At 40.1% G+C, this 18,598-nt stretch overlaps 1 protein-coding gene across 7 annotated transcripts in view; it reads left to right on the top strand.

Annotated features, from left to right (window-relative positions):
- Positions 1 to 18,598, top strand: part of SEC24D (SEC24 homolog D, COPII coat complex component) — a 124,789-nt gene that overhangs the window by 87,056 nt on the left and 19,135 nt on the right. For all 7 annotated transcript variants that reach the window (XM_056565687.1, XM_056565714.1, XM_056565677.1 and 4 more), the window contains exons 12-13: positions 5,903 to 6,094; positions 7,517 to 7,610. In XM_056565687.1, the coding sequence (XP_056421662.1) occupies positions 5,903 to 6,094; positions 7,517 to 7,610 (286 nt within the window). The remainder of the gene's footprint in view (positions 1 to 5,902; positions 6,095 to 7,516; positions 7,611 to 18,598) is intronic.

Genomic DNA, 18,598 nt, shown 5'->3' with positions numbered 1-18,598 from the left:
ATCCACCATCTGGACTATCCTGCATTGACACCTTTCATCAACTTTTCTCTTCCGTTCACACCCATGGAGATTAGCTACAGTGCCATGGGTTGCAAACTTTTTGATAATGTTGTGCACTGTGGACAAAGGCAAATCTTGATCTCTGGAGATGGACTTGTAACCTTGAGATTGTTGATATTTTTCCACAATTTTGGTTCTCAAGTCCTCAGACAGTTCTCTTCTCCTCTTTTTGTTGTCCGTGCTTAGTGTGGCACACACAGACACACAATGCAAAGACTAAGTGAACTTCTCTTTTTATCTGCTTTCAGGTGTGATTTTTATATTGCCCACACCTGTTACTTGCCCCAGGTGAGTTTAGAGGAGCATCACATGATTGAAACCATCTTATTTTTTCACAATTTTGAATGGGTTCCAATAATTTTGTCCAGCGCATTTTTGGAGTTTGGTGTGACATTATGTCCAATTTGCTTTTTTCCCTTTTTTGGTTTAGTTCCAATACACACAAAGGGAATAAACATGTGTATTGCAAAACATGTGTTACTACAATCCTTTTCTGTGAGAAATACTTCATTTTCTAGAAAAATTTCAGGGGTGCAAACATTTACGGCCATGACTGTATATATATTTCCATGCTGTATTTTAATTGCCAATTCCTGAGCAATGTGAAGTAATTGTCTGAATACCGGTTACACAAAATATCAGTCATGCCATGTCAAGTGGCAAAGATATGACTCCCAAAAGTATGCGTAAAAATGTTATTGGTAAACTTTCCTGATATAAGGAGATTAGATAGAAGCTAGCAGGAATGAAGAAATGTTGGGAATAAGCGTGCCTGTGAATATTTTGGACGTTATCTGATAATAACATAGAAAATCTTCTTTCAATGTGTTATGACAATTTATTTTCAATAATTATTATTATATTACAAAGACCCTATTATGAGGCTAGGTTTCCACACATTGGAGTTTTTGAGCCGAAGCCACAAGTGTATTTAAAAGGGATGGGGAATATAAAGGAAGGACTTCTTATTCCTCATGGATCCACTTCTGACTTTGGCTGCAGTGGCGGGTTTTCCCAAAAAAACGCCCAAAAAAAAGGAAAAACATGTGGAAATCTAGCCTAATACCAGCTTTGCCAACCTGTATTTTTGTGTAACTGTTCTATAATAACTTAAGCATTATATGAAAAACTAAAAGTATTGCCTGCACTACAATGTGCTATCCATTATCCCAGCCTTTGTTAGCTCTGCAGCATCCTGTAGTGCTGCACAAAGGAGGCGGTATTCACATTATCCTATTAGACCTTTACTTCCACACATATATAATTGTCAAGTACAGCAATGTTTCATCTTCTCCAACAGCTACATTAATATAGTTAATAGCTTTTCATAGTTAAGCAGACATTTATGACTTTTTAGAAAATGTCGGTAGGTAACTAAGGAAATATTTGATATAAAAACAAAGAGACAGTTTAGTGACTCTGTAGAACCTCAAAATCTGCTGTATGTAAAGCAGTTAACATAGACATCCGTAGGATTTATTGTGATTTAGTGCCACCTTCTGGCCAACCGCTAGAACTTCTAAATAAACTGCTAAATTGCAAATATTCTTCAAAAAATTTATAGAACTTATCTAAAATATTTCAGGAACAAAAACTAGCCATCTATCTGTCTATCTATTATCAATCCGTCTTTCTTTCACATCTATCCCTCCTTCTCCCTCCGTACAGTATCTTTGTATATAGTGTACATATTGTTCTGCATTTGCTTCTCGCTGTGTTTTTGGCACAAGTCTAGACACATCACCATGTAGTCAGTAGGTAATTTATGCAGGGCAGGATTTCTGGAATGATGCAGAGAAGTCTATGATCTCACTACAGAAAGCCCCCTGATTTTTCCCAGTGGAAAAGTGAAATTACTGAACTTTGCTGGAGTGAAACAACATCAGATAATAGTTCTTTCTTGTTAAAACTGATTCATTTTTTGGGCATATTTCAACTTGTTTTCACTGGAAGACGTCCAAGGGTATACATCATGTAAAGTGCCCTTAGAATTATTGAGATTTAAAAAGAAAACTCCAGGTCTCCAGAGCAGCAGGGATTACCTGGTAAAACCACGGACCCAGGTTCAGTTTATGCCACGAGCACTTCTGCAGGTTAACATATAACTTATGTAGCCTTAACAGTATTGTGTTCCCACATTGTCTCCTGCTTCCTACTGTGCCTGTTGTCAGGAAAGGACCTTAACATACGGTATTTCAGCGCTGCCGAGTATCCATGTTAATTGGTTCATTAGTTCTCTAACTAGTTACATGTATGAATTCCCAGAAATATGTATTCCCTGTATAACTATGATGCTTCCAGCAGAGATGACTGAGGTTGTTGTGGGCAGTCACAGAACATACAGCGGGTCCCGCAAAATCCAGCGCAGTCATGCAAGCCTCTGAAATGCCACAGGGGGCTAATGAAATGGCACAAGTGGTGGTGAAATGGCACAAGGAGTTAACGGCATTGGTGGGGGGGGGGGGGAGAAATGGCCAGGGGGTACTATGTCTAAAAGCTGTGACAAAATGTTTGTGGGAGCTGGCGAGATTGGACACACATGTTACGGGTGCGGGCAGTAAGGAACACACACCTTGCGGGAGCGGGCGGTAATGGTCACAAATCCGTCAGGAGCGGAATTAAGAAAACAGTCTCGCGCAAAGCTCTACATTGAAATGCCATTACTTTATTTAGGTCCTTACAGTTCTGGTATTTATGGCAGCTAGAATCACCTGTATCTGTTTGAAACCAGATCCAGCATACAGTTAAAAACTGAAGCAACACTTTGAAAAGACATATAGATAACAATCCATTACACTACATTTTAATTAATAGGACCCTGTTGATTTTTCTTGGATATTACCACCATTTGGGCCTTACAATTTAACGTAAGGGTTAAAGTCTTGGGAAAATGTTAAGGAATGTCTTCCAAACTGGACTTTTCCTTTTCTGGAGTAACAAACTAGACATAGGCGCCATTGACTGCTGAAGTTGGTTTGTTGGTGAGTGAGCTCACGTTGGCAACAGTTCAGACAGAAAGCGAGGTGTAACTGCCATTAATATACTCCATCTGCTCCAAGAATTCTCATTGTCACATGATCTGAAGAATGTAATTTCCTGTTGGAAAAGTTCATTTTTTTAAAAATACCTTAACTTTGAATTTTGTCAGACTAAAGCAAAGCAAAGTGTATTTGACTTACTATTTCTGTGTTTATAGTCTTATTGATGAAATCATAGTCAGGCTAGGATGCCACTTGATTATTTTTCCAGCGTTTTTTCCACTGAAAAAAAAACGCCAGTGCAATTTCCTGCATCTGACGTTTTTCTGGCGTTTTTGCATTTGAGTTGAAATTAAATTTTTGGCCCCTTTGATGTTTTTTTTCAAAATGTGTTCGGTACCAAAAAAAAAAAAGGATGCAGTAGGGATGGTAAAACATTTATTTAAGGACATTTATATTTTTTATAATGAACTTTTAATTAATTTTTAATAATGTGTTTGTGTGTGTTTCACTTTTTTTTTCTCTATTTTTGTTACATTTTTTAGGCAGTACTACTACTCCCAACATGGAACAGACTGTTCCATGATGGGACTAGTAGTACCTGTACTAATAGACATATCGGCCCCAGCTGTCAATCTATGGTCCCCTGCACTGCCCTATAGAGTTGTGATTGGCTGGAACCATCTGGCGGGAAGTATGAATATGTGTATATATACGGCAGTGCAGGGGACCATAGAAGAGCGGCCAGCCGCATCTATACATTATACAGGAGGATCGCAACGGACCCCAGGCGATCTGTCAATTAGTACAGATACTACTACTCCCATCATGGAACAGTGTGTTCCATGCTGGGAGTAGTAGTACCACCTAAACAATAAAGAAAAAAAAGTGAAACACACACACACTACATTTTTATTATTGTCGGCTACATTTTTAGTGCTCTGCCCACCCACATAAATTGATCCCTGTTTAAAAATGAATAACAATTTTGTTATAAAAAGATAAATTTAGTTAAATAAATTTTTTTCCATCACTATCTTTTTTATTAATATTCTTTTTTTTTTTATGGTACCCTACGAAATTTTATTAAAAAAAGGTATCTCCATCACTTTTTTTGGATCGCTAAAGTCCAAAAGAGAATAAAAAACGCCTGCAAAAACGCCAAAGTTAAAACCCACATGGCGTTTTTCTTTGGCGTTTTTTTTACTCCCCATAGACTTCTATGGGAGAAAAAAGCCACAATTTCAGGGAAAAAAACGCCATAGGTTCAACATGCTGCGATTTAGCAAAACTGCCAAGGAGCTGAAAAACGCCCAAAAAGAGTGAAAAAAAAAAAAAACGGCAAAAGGATAAAAAAAAATGCCAGTGAAAAACGCTAAATGGAAAAAAGAATTTTGCCATTTCTCATTGATTTACAGCTAACATCTGGTCGCCGCGTTTTTTAGCCGAAAAAACGCCATGCAACAGAATTGGCGTTTTTCTTGGCGTCTTTCCCACAAAAAAAAAAGTGGAATTCCAGCCTCAAGATGATGAAAACGGGATAAATGCGTACTTCTGCAAAGTACCGGGCAGAGCTACTAGTGCCGACAAGTTCCCTTTAAAGGGGAACTCCGCCCCTAGACATCTTATCCCCTATCCAAAGGATAGGGGATTAGATGTCAGATCGCCGGGGTCCCGCTGCTGGGGACCCCGGGGATCACTGCTGCAGCACCCCGCTATCATTACTGCGCAGAGCGAGATCGCTCTGCACGTAATGACGGGCAATACAGGGGCCGGAGCATCGTTACGTCACGGCCCGCCCCCGTCAATACAAGTCTATGGGAGGGGGCATGGCGGTCGTAACGCCCCCTGCCATAGACTTGCATTAAGGGGACGGGCCGTGATGTCATGAGGGGCGGAGCCATGACGTAACGATGCTCCGGCCCCTGTATCGCCCGTCATTACGCACAGAGCGAACTTGCTCTGCGCAGTAATGATGGAGGGGTGCCGCAGCGGGGATCCCGGGGGTCCCCAACAACGGGACCGCGGCGATCTAACATCTTATCCCCTATCCTTTGGATAGGGAATAAGATGCCAGGGGCGGAATACCCCTTTAAAGGGATCATCCAGCCACTTAGATTGATTTATAATGCTTTATAAATGTGGGAGAAATCAAAATCACCATACCAATTCCTAATGCTCCTGTTTCTATGCTTCACAGATCCTATTGGTGTTTGAACCACCTGGTCCCTTTCGACAAGGACAAGGACATTGGCTGACCAATGCAGCCAATCACTGGCCACAATGCTGATCTGCTTAAAACACTGATTGGCTGAAGCATTCATTTGAAGGACCAGAAAGTCTAAAGCAGTGTTTCCCAACCAGGGTGCCTCCAGCTGTTGCAAAACTACATCTCCCAGCATGCCTGGACAGCCTTTGGCTGTCCAGGCATGATGGGAGATGTAGTTTTGCAACAGTTGGAGGCACCTTGGTTGGAAAACACTGGTCTAGAGACTGGCAGAGGACAATGGATGTAGGATTGGTAAATTGAGTATGACTTTAACATTTTTTAGTGGTTGGACAGCATTTTTAGTAGAGAATTCCCCTGGTCAGGAAGTTGAGAGTGGTTTCAAAGTGGTTTGGAGGATCTGTCCTGTGCTGGATTACAGATCCAAATCATTTGAATGGGCACCGTGTAATGTTTGGTTTCCCCAGTGGTGGTGCTGCAAGAAAATCAAACACGTTGCCAGATTTTCCTACAGATTACAGGTGATAAGGGGGAAACTCTGTGATCAGTTTATTTTATGGGGACTTTTTCTGGACTGTTTTGCTTTTCTGCAATATTTTGCTACTATCTCATTAACTGGTCTTCTGTCTATCCACAGAGAAGAGAATGCCGAGTCCTCAGCTATCCGTGTGGGATTTGTCACTTACAATAAGGTTCTGCACTTCTACAATGTGAACAGTAACCTAGCCCAACCACAGATGATGGTGGTGACAGACATAGCTGAAGTTTTCCTGCCCCTGCTGGATGGATTTCTTGTCAACTTTAATGAATCCAGAACAGTGATAACCAAGTAATATACAGTCCCTGCTTTAACCCCTTAAGGACCAGTGTTTTTTTCCGTTTTTGCACTTTCATTTTGTCCTCCTTACCTTTAAAAAATCATAACTCTTAAAATGTTGTACCTAAAAAGCCATATGATGGCTTATTTTTTGCGCCACCAATTTTACTTCGTAATGATATCAGTCATTTTACCGCAAAATCTATGGCAAAATGGAAAAAAAGATCATTGTGGGACAAAATTGAAAAAAATTCCATTTTGTAAATTTGGGGGCTTCCGTTTCTACACAGTACATTTTTGGGTAAAAATGACACCTTATCATTATTCTGTAGGTCCATACGGTTAAAATGATACCCTACATATATAGGTTTGATTTTGTCGTACTTCTGAAAAAATCATAACTACATGCAGGAAAATTTATATGTTTATAATTGTCATCTTCTGAGCCCTATACCTTTTTTATTTTTCCGTGTATGGGGCGGTATGAGGGTTCATTTTTTGCGCCGTGATCTGAAGTTTTTGTCGGTACCATTTTTGTATTGATCGGACTTATTGATCACTTTTTATTCATTTTTTCCTGATTTAAAAAGTGACCAAAAATTCTATATTTTGGACTTTGGAATTTTTTGCGCGTTCGCCATTGACCGTGCGGTTTAATTAATGATATATATTTATAATTTGGACATTTCCGCAGGCGACGATACCACATATGTTTATTTTTATTTACACCGTTTTTGTTTTTTTTTATGGGAAAAGGGGGGTGATTCAAACTTTTAATAGGGGAGGAGTTAAATGATCTTTATTCACTTTTTTTTTCCACTTTTTTTTTGCAGTGTTATAGCTCCCATAGGGACCTATAACACTGCACACACTGATCTTTCACATTGATCACTGGTTTCTCATAGGAAACCAGTGATCGATGATTCTGCCGCTTGACTGCTCATGCCTGGATCTCAGGCACTAAGCAGTCATTCGGCGATCGGACACCAGGAGGCAAGGTAGGAGACCCTCCTCGTGTCCCAGAGCTGTTCGGGATGCCACGATTTCGCCGCAGACATCCCGAACAGCCCCCTGAGCTAACCAACAGTGATTTACTTTCACTTTAGAGGTGGTGTTCAACTTTGAACGCCATGGGACTGATCGCGGTGCCGCGCGCTATTAGCCACTGGTCCCGGCCGTTGTTAGAGGCCGGGCCTGACCCGCTATGACGCGGGGCCATGCCGTGGCCCCACGTTATAGAAAGGGAAAGGACTCAGGACCTACCGGTACGTCCTTGGTCCTTAACAGGTTAAAGTATATTGCTCCTCTTTCTAAAGTCTAGTCTTGACTGGAAGAAAGGGTTCCTGCCAGCTATTACAGCAGTTATGACTTTCCAAGGTGTTGTATATCATGTCGTACAGACGTTTATTAACAGATAAATTCTTTTATTTGCAGCCTGCTCAATCAGATTCCAGAAATGTTTGCAGACACCAATGAAAGTGAGACTGTATTTGCCCCTGTTATCCAGGCAGGCATGGAGGCACTAAAGGTTAGAATGTCTTTTATGTTACTTAATAAATGTACTTAGTTTTATTTATTAAAGAATGTAGGAAGAGATCACTCTAGAAACACTTTGATTCATGGGGTCTTGTAAAATCTCATGATATTGTCATACTCATTAATCTCATTATATTGTCATACATTATACATATAGACACTTGGCACATACTGAATATGCCACCCAGCAATTTACATTCACAGGCGCCTTTATGTAGTGTTCCATACAGAAAGTTTTGTAAAAAAGAAATGCATAAAAATGGTTTGTAGCTATAACATTTTTGACCAAAGCAGAACCCGAGACAGACTACAGTTCCTAAATATAATAAATAGTTCAAGATGTGTCATTTATATCACTTATGCAGATATGTAAACATACACATGTCTTCATAAACCATCAGAGACCAGAAATCTCTATAATCCAGATGTTTGTAAGCAGATCTAGCCACATGGCATCAGGAGGGAAACTTCCTTTTTAGGGCAGATTGGTTTATGCCTTGTGTGTTTTTTTTTACCTTCCCCTAAATCAATTGGGAAACAAAGATCTAAAGTTACCTACATCCATCCCGTTATCTAATTAGAATGCTGAAAGCATTTAATGGAGGCTTTAATATGATGTCTAGATTTCGCACTTATGTTTTAGTTGTTCCAAGTATTCAAAGGCAAAATATAGTATATGTGTTTTTGGCAGTAAAGGGTTAAACTACTGTAGGAGTTTTCCCTTCTTAGACCTGTACTCATCACAGGATTGTTATTTCAGGCAGTCTACTGTATGGTATAATCTCAGCCAAATGTTCTCCATTTATCAGTCCGGTGAAAACAATGATGTTGATCAGTAAATGTACTTTGAATTTGGCTTTCATGCCTTGTATGTCTTTAAAGGGGTTATCAGGGAATAGAAAAACAGAGCTAATTTCTTTCAAAAAACGCTCAGTCTGTCTCCAGGTTGGGTGAGGTTCTGCAGCTCAGTTCCATTGAAGTGAATGGAGCCAAGTTGTAATACCACACACAACCTGAGACAGGCGTGGAGCTGTTTTTGAAAGACATTAGCTCTGTATTTCTATTCCTGGATAACCCCTTTTAGCCGGTGCCAGGTGCCTATATCAGTCAGTAAACTAGACTGCACCTAAATCTTAGTATTACTTGGCTTCTACAGGATACTGTACATTGTATAGTGCAGTTATTTTCTTGCTCTACCATACTATACCTTCTTACTTTTATGGCATGGTACAAAAAACGATGTGCTGAAAAGGTAAGGGCTTTGTATCATTATATAATGTGTATTTCATTTATTAAGAGATGTAATACTTTTGAAACCTCATCATCCATTGAAAGAAAATATAAGTGTGAATGGAAAGAATATTTTTAAATGCCCAGTTTTACCAAATCTAGGAGGATAGTAGTACAGGGCAAAAGAAGCAAGGGGTAATGTCCCTGCATGTATGATTCAAACAATCCGATGTCCACTTGCATCTCAAAAGTCAAATAATATGGATTACATGAAGAGAGCAGATTCATACACACTGTTACTGTCATGTTTGAAGATCTGCCTAAACAACAGGAAACAGAAACATTTAGGAAGTATATGGCAAATTTACATTGTGAGCAGGGCCGGACTGGGACCAAAAATAGGCCCAGGCATTTTAGAATAAGCAGCCCATTGTTTTGTGGGAGTCCAAATGCTTGGACCCCCACCGATCACCTAATTTCCCTCCACCTCTGTCCTCCTCTAGACCCCTCTGTCCTTCTCCGGACCTCTCTGTCCTCCTCCATCCTCCTCCAGACCCCTCTGTCCTCCTCCATCCTCCTTCAGACCCCTCTATCCTCCCCCTCCAGACTCCTCTGTCCTCCTCCATCCTCCTCCTCCAGACCCCTCTTTCCCCTTCTCACCCAGAACCCTCAGTCCTCCTCCATCTTCCTCCTCTAGACCCATCTGTCCTCCTCCATTCTCCTCCTCCAGACCCCTCTGTTCTCCTCCTCCAGACCCCTCTGTCCTCCTCCTCCAGACCCCTTTGTCCTCCTCCTCCAGACCCCTCTGTCTTCCTCCATCCTCCTCCAGATCCCTCTGTCCTCCTTCATCCCCCTCCAGACCTATCTGTCCTCCTCCAACCTCCTCCAGACCCCTCTGTCCCCCTCCTCCATACTCCTCTGTCCTCCTCCATCTTTCTCCTCCTCCAGACCCCTCTGTTCTCCTCCATCCTCCTCCCCCTCCACCTACAGACCCCTCTGTCCTCCTCCATCCTCCTCCTCAAGACCCCTCTGTGTTCCTTGATCCTCCTCCTCCAGACCCCTCTGGAACATACCCAGCTCCTATGTTATACTCCCCACCCCCAACCCTAATGACTGCCAGACTTCTCTGTGCAACCCCCCACCACCACCACCACCACCGCTTACTAAGTCCTCTCCAGGCTCCTCTGTCACCTTTCCCCAGACCCCTGAGTATAATAAATGTGTATATGACTAGTGTATGTTTGATGATAGATGTGTGTAAGTTTGATAGATGTGTGTATGATATACATCTATCATAGATACGTACACACATCTATTGTATACACATCTATCATACATACATACATCTATTATATATACACCAGGGATGTGGAAATCCTATCGCCCGACGCCCGGGACATGTATTTCCGAGTGTCGGGCAGGTGAATTTTTCATACATTTAGCCCTGTATCGGGCTGGCAGGGCCGGACCGACTTTATTTTTATAACGCCGGTGTGAGGTGCAGACTGACGGGAGGAGCGGCCGCAGACTTGCATTGGACGCAAGTCTGCACCTCACAACGGTGCTCAGGGTGTACGGAGCCGGCTCCTGACTTGAGTCCGCTCCATACCCGCTGCTAATAGCCCGGCATGCGGCACTCTCCGTGGCCGGCAATTTACCTTTTAGATCACCCGGGGGGGGGGGGGGGGGGCGGGTGTAAAGTGTATTAAATAAAAAAAATAAAGTTTAATAAAAGTTTTAAAAAACATCCATTAACCCCTTCCATATTAAAAGTTCATATCACTCCCCCTTTTCCCATTTTCCATATAAAAAATATGTAAACATAATAAAAAATAAACATATTTGGTATTGGCGCGTGCGTAATTGTCCGTATTATAAAAAAATAAAATTTTACATCCCGTACGGTCTATGGCGTTAATGTAAAAAAAAAAAGATCACAGAATTGAGTTTTTTATGTTTATAAAATCATATCCCAGAAAAAATGATCAATTCCAAAATGGTACCGATACATACAGCAGATTACGGACCAAAATTGAGCCCTTATACAGCCCGGTATACAGAGAAATAAAAATGTTATAGGGGTCAGGAATGTTTATTTATTTTTTATTTTTTTTTAAAGAAGAAAAAAATTTTTGGTATTGGTGTAATCAGGCCGACCTAAAGTATTAAAATAATATGTAAGTTTGACCACAAGATGAATGGCAAAAAAAAGAAAACCCCCAAATTTACGTACTATTTTGATTAAAATTATATTATTATAGGACAAGTGGATTTTCATGAGGACAAGTAGACTGTGCTCGGTTTAAGTCCCTTGGACATACACACACACAAATCTATCATACACACATCTATTATACATACACACACATCTAACATGTATACACACAACATACATACACACATCTATCACATACACATCTTTCACACATATATAATACTTACATACACACATCATACATAACACATACATACATACATGAATACATAATACATACATAATACGTACATAACACATAATACATAAAAAAAGAGAAAAAAAGTGTAATTTCAGCTACCAGGTTGGATGCTAGGTCGGTGCTGTAATAGTTTTGAGTATATTTGCTGGCAGAAGAGCACGGACTGCAGAGAGTGGGCCGTGTACCAGAACAAAGGAAAAAAGAAAGCTGCTTCCAGCTCTTCCAAGGAAAACAGTGCTTGTAGTATTAAAATATCAACCATTTAATCTGTATGCATTAAAAATTAAAAAAAGGTGGACATCAATCATAAAAGAGAAGCGAAATGCCAACACGTTTCGAGCTACATGTAGCTCTTAATCATGGCTAGATGTAGCTTGAAATGCGCTGGGGTTACGCTTCACTTTTATGATTGATGTCCACCTTTTTTTAATTTTAAATGCATACAGATTAAATGTTTGATGTTTTAATACTACAAGCACTGTTTTCCTTGGAAGAGCTGGAGGCAACTTTCTTTTTTCATTTATTCTGATACATATATACACACATTATACATACATATATATACACGCCTCATACATAACACACATTATATATATATATATATATATATATATATTATATATATACGCATCATACATACATACATAATACATACATTATACATACACACACATCATACATAATATATACATACATAATACATATGTAATACACATCATACGTACATCAAACCCCCCCTTCCCCTCTCAGTCGTCTTACCCCCATTCCGCACACTCTCCTGACCTGCAGGGTGCACCAAATCCCGTCTGCTAATGTGTGCTTTGCACCAGCCTCCACTTTTTCCTCATGCTGAGGTATAGCCACTCTGCGCCAGGAGTTGTTAGCAGGGCCATCTCAGGGAGTGGAAGCAGAGGTGCACACTTATGCGGGGCATGTCTACTCCCAACAGCCCCTGCATCTGCAGTTAGCGCAGCATTGTGCACGGCTGCGGAGGGGAAAAGTGCGGCCAGGGGAAGGCCAGAGAAGGGGGGCAGGGCGGCCAGAGAAATGGGGCAGGGTGGCCGGAGAAGCAGGGCAGGGTGGCCGGAGCCGCACAACCCAAAAAAAAAGTTAAGCATTGCACCGAGACAGATGGCCAACTGGACGGCCCGGCTCACCGGGCATGTGCCCCGCACAAGTGTGCACCTCTGCTTCCACTCCCTGAGATGGCCCTGGCCAGTCCGTCCCTGATTGTGAGGTATATTTATCTGCTTACTTAGTTGATCAGTAGCTTGAGGTACAGTTTATTGGGGTGCACACTTTGGACAGTCCTTACTTATCAGACAGGTCCCTTGACAATGAGCAGATTTGGCCCGCCTAGCGATCATCTGTAATATCTGGGAAAACTTGGCAGGAAGTATTCAGTTTCCTTGTAGCATTACCACGGGGGGAACTATGGAATGACACAGTGTCCATTTAAATAAGAGGGTGGCCTGTGTAGTGCAGAAGAAGGGCAAGAGATGACATGTGTTACTGCTGTTTACTCAGGTAAAGAGATAAGAAGCCTTATCAGAATTGTCTAAACTCGACAGCCCCTTTAGAGGGGTTTTCTGGGTATTTTACCGTTCCTTAAGATAGTACATCAACGTCTGATCATCAGGGTGCCTCCACCTGTGGCCCCACCTTTTAGCTGTGCGGCAACGCTGTGGTCCGACATATACACAATGAACATTAGAATGGGGGGCATCTGCTTCTGCTTGTTGGTCGTGTATAACCCCTTTAAATATCCTATAGATAAATATAAATAATATATATACTGTATATTAGCGGAGTACCCGGTGTTGCCCGGTTTTTCTTACCTAATCCTTGTGGCAGCAGAAAAGCAACATAGGAAGAAATACTTGTCCTCATATCACTTTCCTCATATCCCTTTTCTCATATCCCGTCCTCATATCCCAAACTCAAATCCCAACCTCATATCCTGACCTCATATCCTGTCCTCATATCTCATCCTCATTTCCTGTCCTTGGGTGGGGCTGAGCTGTGATGAAGAGATTGTAGGGTGAAAATAGAAGAAGTGTGGTTTTGTGGAAGTGGGCATGATTTGCCACCCGGACCAATGCACAAAAAGGGTAGAGATTAAAAGGGGTGGGACTTAAATGATGGATGTGGCTTTACAAGATGGGGTGTGTCATGCAGGAGGGGTGTGGCCAGACTGACGCACTCACCAGCAGATGCAGAGCAGAGCTTGGAGTAAGGTACTGGAAGTCCTATAAATATACTTGCATGGGACTCTATCCTTCATGTAAGGGGGTAGGTTAGGGTTAATTTAACTATCATATATTTTTATTTGACATAAAAGTAACGTGTGTACTAAATTTCATCAAAATATCTCCAACCATTTGGAAGTAATGCTGAAACATACATTTTATATAAACTTGCATGGGACTTGAAACAAAAACCCTGACCCTCGCAAATATATATATATTGATTAAATGGCTGGAAGTTGTTGAATAAAGTGGACAAAGCTATCTAGTAAGTATATTAAAACAGCATACAAAGCTGTAGTGTTCCATATGCTAAAGCTACAGTATATATCTTTGTTTGTTTTTTATATTAAGTAAAATGTAAAGCAAGAAAATATCCTTCTCCAACCTTTGTTGTTTCTGTATTCCTAGCTGGTATGTACAAGATCATTTTTAAAGGAAAGTAATATAGGATCTAAGTAGAGCTGCAGGGAACAATTATTTTCATAATCAATTAAGTGGCTGATTATTTTTTGGATCAATCGGATACAGTAATAACTAGAATGATATGAGGCCTCCGCTTTGTGGCTTTTAGGGTTTGTGGCCGGCTTCTGGTGCTGGAGTTGTGGCTTGCTACAGGGCATCACGTAAGGGGTCCTCTGTTGGATTAGGAAAATCTCTAACGCAACAAATAATCAAACTCTCATACAAGCTGTTAGGGAATGATAGGAGTTGTAGTTTTGTAACAGCTGGAAAGTTATAGATTGGAGAACACAGATACACAGCTATCTAAGCATGATGGGAGTTGTAGTAGTTAGTGAAATACATGTAGAAACTGTTATATTGGCTGTCAAGGCATTTTGGGAGTTGCCGTTTTCTTTTTCTTTTTTTTTTTAAGGCTGTTTATTTGTAAATGTTTTACAACAATTTGTCCATATACTGTATATAAAAAGGAAAGGAAGTGAATAGATATAACAAATCTAGTATATCAAGAGAAGTGTTTGCTCTTTTTAATAAGCAGTGCAATATTAGGGTCTAGTTCTTCTTTACTAGTAAAACCATGATGATTAAGGAATGGCTATGGCTTTCTGGCTACAACCTTGTTTCCTAAAGTTTAGGAACATATCTGAGTGGGAGACCTATCACTAGGATGTTAGGAATGTTCTGTATTTACATTCTTTATTATCCTGCATTGTGGGCATGAATCCCATATACAATTAAAGCACTGACATCTGGGTGAACTTAATAAAATATATCCTGGGCTTGATGATACCAGTATATACTCAAAAATGATTTGTGTCGTATTATTGAGAAGTTAAAGGTCAGGGTAAGTTTCCAACCTCTGAATGTAAACAAGAATGTTTTGCCTAGATGCAAATAGAATTTTCTAAAATGATGATGGCACATTGAAACACTGACTGCAACCAATCATCAACTAACAATTTGCCCATATGACTAGACCCTTATTGGAACACAAAGTTTATTACAAAGATACACAACTTATAACAGGCAGCCCTTTTCATTAATACCATGCTGGTGGAGTACCCACAATATGGTGCATGTTTTGTCATTGCATATTGGATCTAGCTTTTTCCTTATAAGTCCTGTACTTCAAAGATAAATCAATATGTCCTGCATGTGCAAATGCAATGGTACAGTTATCTGGGTTTAGCACTGAAGGGCCTTAAAGGTGAACTCTAGCAAAAATTGACTTATCCCCTATCCACAGAATAGGGAATAAATATCTCCAGAACGGGACCTGGCTCTCAGTGAGCAGTGAGTGCTGCAGATGTCACGCACTCCATTCATTTCTTTGGGAGTTGCAAAAAGACTCAAGTACAGCAATCGGGCATCATCGGTGCTCCCATAGAAATGTATAGAGCATGTGCCGTCTACCGGTAGACGACACGAGCTCCTAACAGAAAGAGCCGTGGTCCCGCCCTGGGGATCATGGGGGGACCCATCTGTTGGACCCCCGCAATGAGCTACTTATCCCCTAACCTGTGGATAGAGCAACATTATTATATAAAAAAAATGGCTATTTCATGTGAACGTCCCCAGTGATTTTGCACTGTAAACATGTACATCTTGTTCAGCAAGAATTCTCACATTTGTCATTGATCAAATTTTGTACGATGACCTAAAACATATCTAAGTCTGGAGTCTAAGTTTTTTTCCTGGTTTGCATTCTGCTCCAGGATGCGAAAGCTGGACTTATGCTGCAAAGGAGACACCAGGTCAATACCGCAAGATTGGTTGCAGATTCCAGTTGCAGCAGACTCCTATTGATCTCAATGTGAATTACACCTCGGGAGTTCCACTACAGAGGAATTGAATTCTAGCCGAAGATTGAACATGTCCAATCTTTCGGCGGAATCTGTCAGATGAAAACGATTAAGGAAGTGTGAGATGTACTCAATCTGGTGTGGTGACCGAGAACTTCAGTCTGGGTATAATCTCCTGTATACCCTGATTAAGCAGAAAATTCGTAAAGATAAATGGGGGTGACTGGTTCTCAAGGTCTTGAGTGTGATGGAAATGTGTTGTATGGTTTTGTCTGTGAATATGTAATGATGATAGTGGTGTTTATGAATAATTCAAGAGGGTGATGATGGGTGTTTGTATAAACTTGAGGGTATGTATATATATATATAATGAAGGAGGGTGATAGGTGTTCCTGTATAAACTGGAGAATCTGTATATAATGATCGGTGTATATGGGAGAGAGGGAAAAGTATGGGGGAGAAAAGTATCTTGATAGGTGTTTGTGAATGATTGGAGAGGGGGATGGTAAGTTTTACTGTATAAATTGGAGAATATGCATGTATATAATGAATATTTGTGATGATAGGTGTTTCTATATAAACTGCAGGATGTGTGTGTATATATTGATCGGTGTATATGGGAGAGAGAAGTATAGGGGAGAAGGAAATGATTGAAGGAGAAGGGGGATGATGAAAGAGAGATAGAGGATGGTGAAAATAAAAGAAAAGGCTCTTACTTGGATAGATAAAAGCGTAATTTACTTGTAATTTAATAATATAAAACAGGAAAAAACGCTGGGCCCTAGCGCTTATACTTTCCAATGCATATGAAACAGTTAAAATAATTCATAAATGTAATTCATAACAAGGTCAGTAGATGAAAGCAAGAAAGCAAAATGATCTATGACCTGCAAACTCTGGCGCCCTTTGGATTAAACGCAGACTTGGAAATTTTCGGATTCCTATAAACAGACAATTTCAGTACGCAGCTACAGAGTATATTATATTTTATATTATTTTACTAATTTTACCCATTCAATTATTTACATTTATTCTTATTTCTACTACATCTTTTACCATTTTTACTATTTTATATTTTTTATTATTTAGATTTATTTTTATTATTAGCATTTTTATTTTTATATTCATTTTACATTTTTTTATTTTATTTTATTTTTATACTATTTTTATTTTTATTTATTTATATTTATTTATTTTTATTATTTATTATTATTTTTGTTTATTTATTTTTATTTTTATATTTATTATTATTATTTTTATTTTATTTTATTTTTTTATATTTTTTATATTTTATTATTTTTTTATTTCATATTTATTACTATTAATCATGTGTTCCAATAAGAGCAGCACTCCACATTCTACATATATCCTCTATTATCCAATTTTTTACCTAAACATCTTTTTAATATCTTTTCACTACTTCTCCCACTTGCACCACTTAATTTGATCTTACTCATATTTATTAGATCACCCAGAATATCACCAATTGTTATCCATATCTACTCTTACAATCAGTTATCTTGCCCATTTTTCTTATATATACCTATGTATCTATTGATTTATATTTAATCATACAATTAATCGTTTCCATTCCCACATACACCTGCCAGACCTGTTAATTACACAGCTCTTGTCCCTCCATACACACCATTCATTATATTCTTCTTACTCATGACTATAGATCCATTGATTTATACATAAGTTTACATGGAAAAACTGTTTTCACCTCTACATTTACCCAGCCATACCTGCAAACATTAATTATTCAGCTCTTGCCCCCTCAAACATACCATTCATCATGTAATATATACTTCACCTATTACCTCCACCAGACCTTCCATAATAACACACCTGGAGATATATATACATTTAGGTCAAATCCACACCTTGTCATATACACATACTAATCATCTACAACCTCTAACTCTTCAAACTCTATTTCCCCAATTCACCTACCTCTTTTTTCACCACCCGGACTGCGAGTCCATTCCTGTTATTCCATTTTGGACCCGGGTCCGGATCTTCCACCATGTTTTCCTTCCATCTTTTACTTGGACTGTATATAAGGCACAATTTGGCAGTGTTCAAGCAGACTACTGAGGACGGACCTAGAGGGTCCGAAACGCGTCTAGTCTTAAGGCAGTAGACACCATTGCAAGCACTATCACCACCAGCTGAACCACAGGATCATCACAGCGCGCCAGGATTCTATTACGCGCCCAACACGCTCACCGCCACGAGGAGAAGCCGAGCACCAGTGACCGCAGACAGCCACAAACAAGCGGCTTCGTTTCCAGAGTGAGGACCGACATCACAAAGTCCATAGGAGTGACCGGGTGAGAGGTACATAATACCACAAGATATTTCTTCCCCCTTTCCACTACCCAGCCTTGCAACCGCTGGAGCTTCTTCCTTTTGGCCCACTGCCAATCCATGGCTCCCTCACTCTGTTAGAGACAGCACGCACCCTCGCAACATTGACACATTGTGTCCCATTGAATTGTACTACCAACTACGGTCGCAGCACTGCTACATTGTGACTTTGTTTCTTCTTTCTGGCATACGGTCGCAGTACCGCTACATTGTGACTTTGTTTCTTCTTTCTGGCATACGGTCGCAACACCGTGGACTACTTGACTATTTCACACATCTCTACGGTCGCCGTACCGAGAGCAATTGACTTGGTCTGTTATACCTTGCGGTCGCAGCACCGGGTTCATTTACCTACTATTGCACATTGTATAACTATTTAGTGCTTTTCATCTACTGACCTTGTTATGAATT

Source organism: Hyla sarda, chromosome 1 (genome assembly GCF_029499605.1).
Source record: "Hyla sarda isolate aHylSar1 chromosome 1, aHylSar1.hap1, whole genome shotgun sequence".
NCBI classification, from domain to species: domain Eukaryota; kingdom Metazoa; phylum Chordata; class Amphibia; order Anura; family Hylidae; genus Hyla; species Hyla sarda.
Note: the sequence above shows the minus strand (reverse complement) of the source record. Positions and strands in the feature narration are given on the sequence as shown.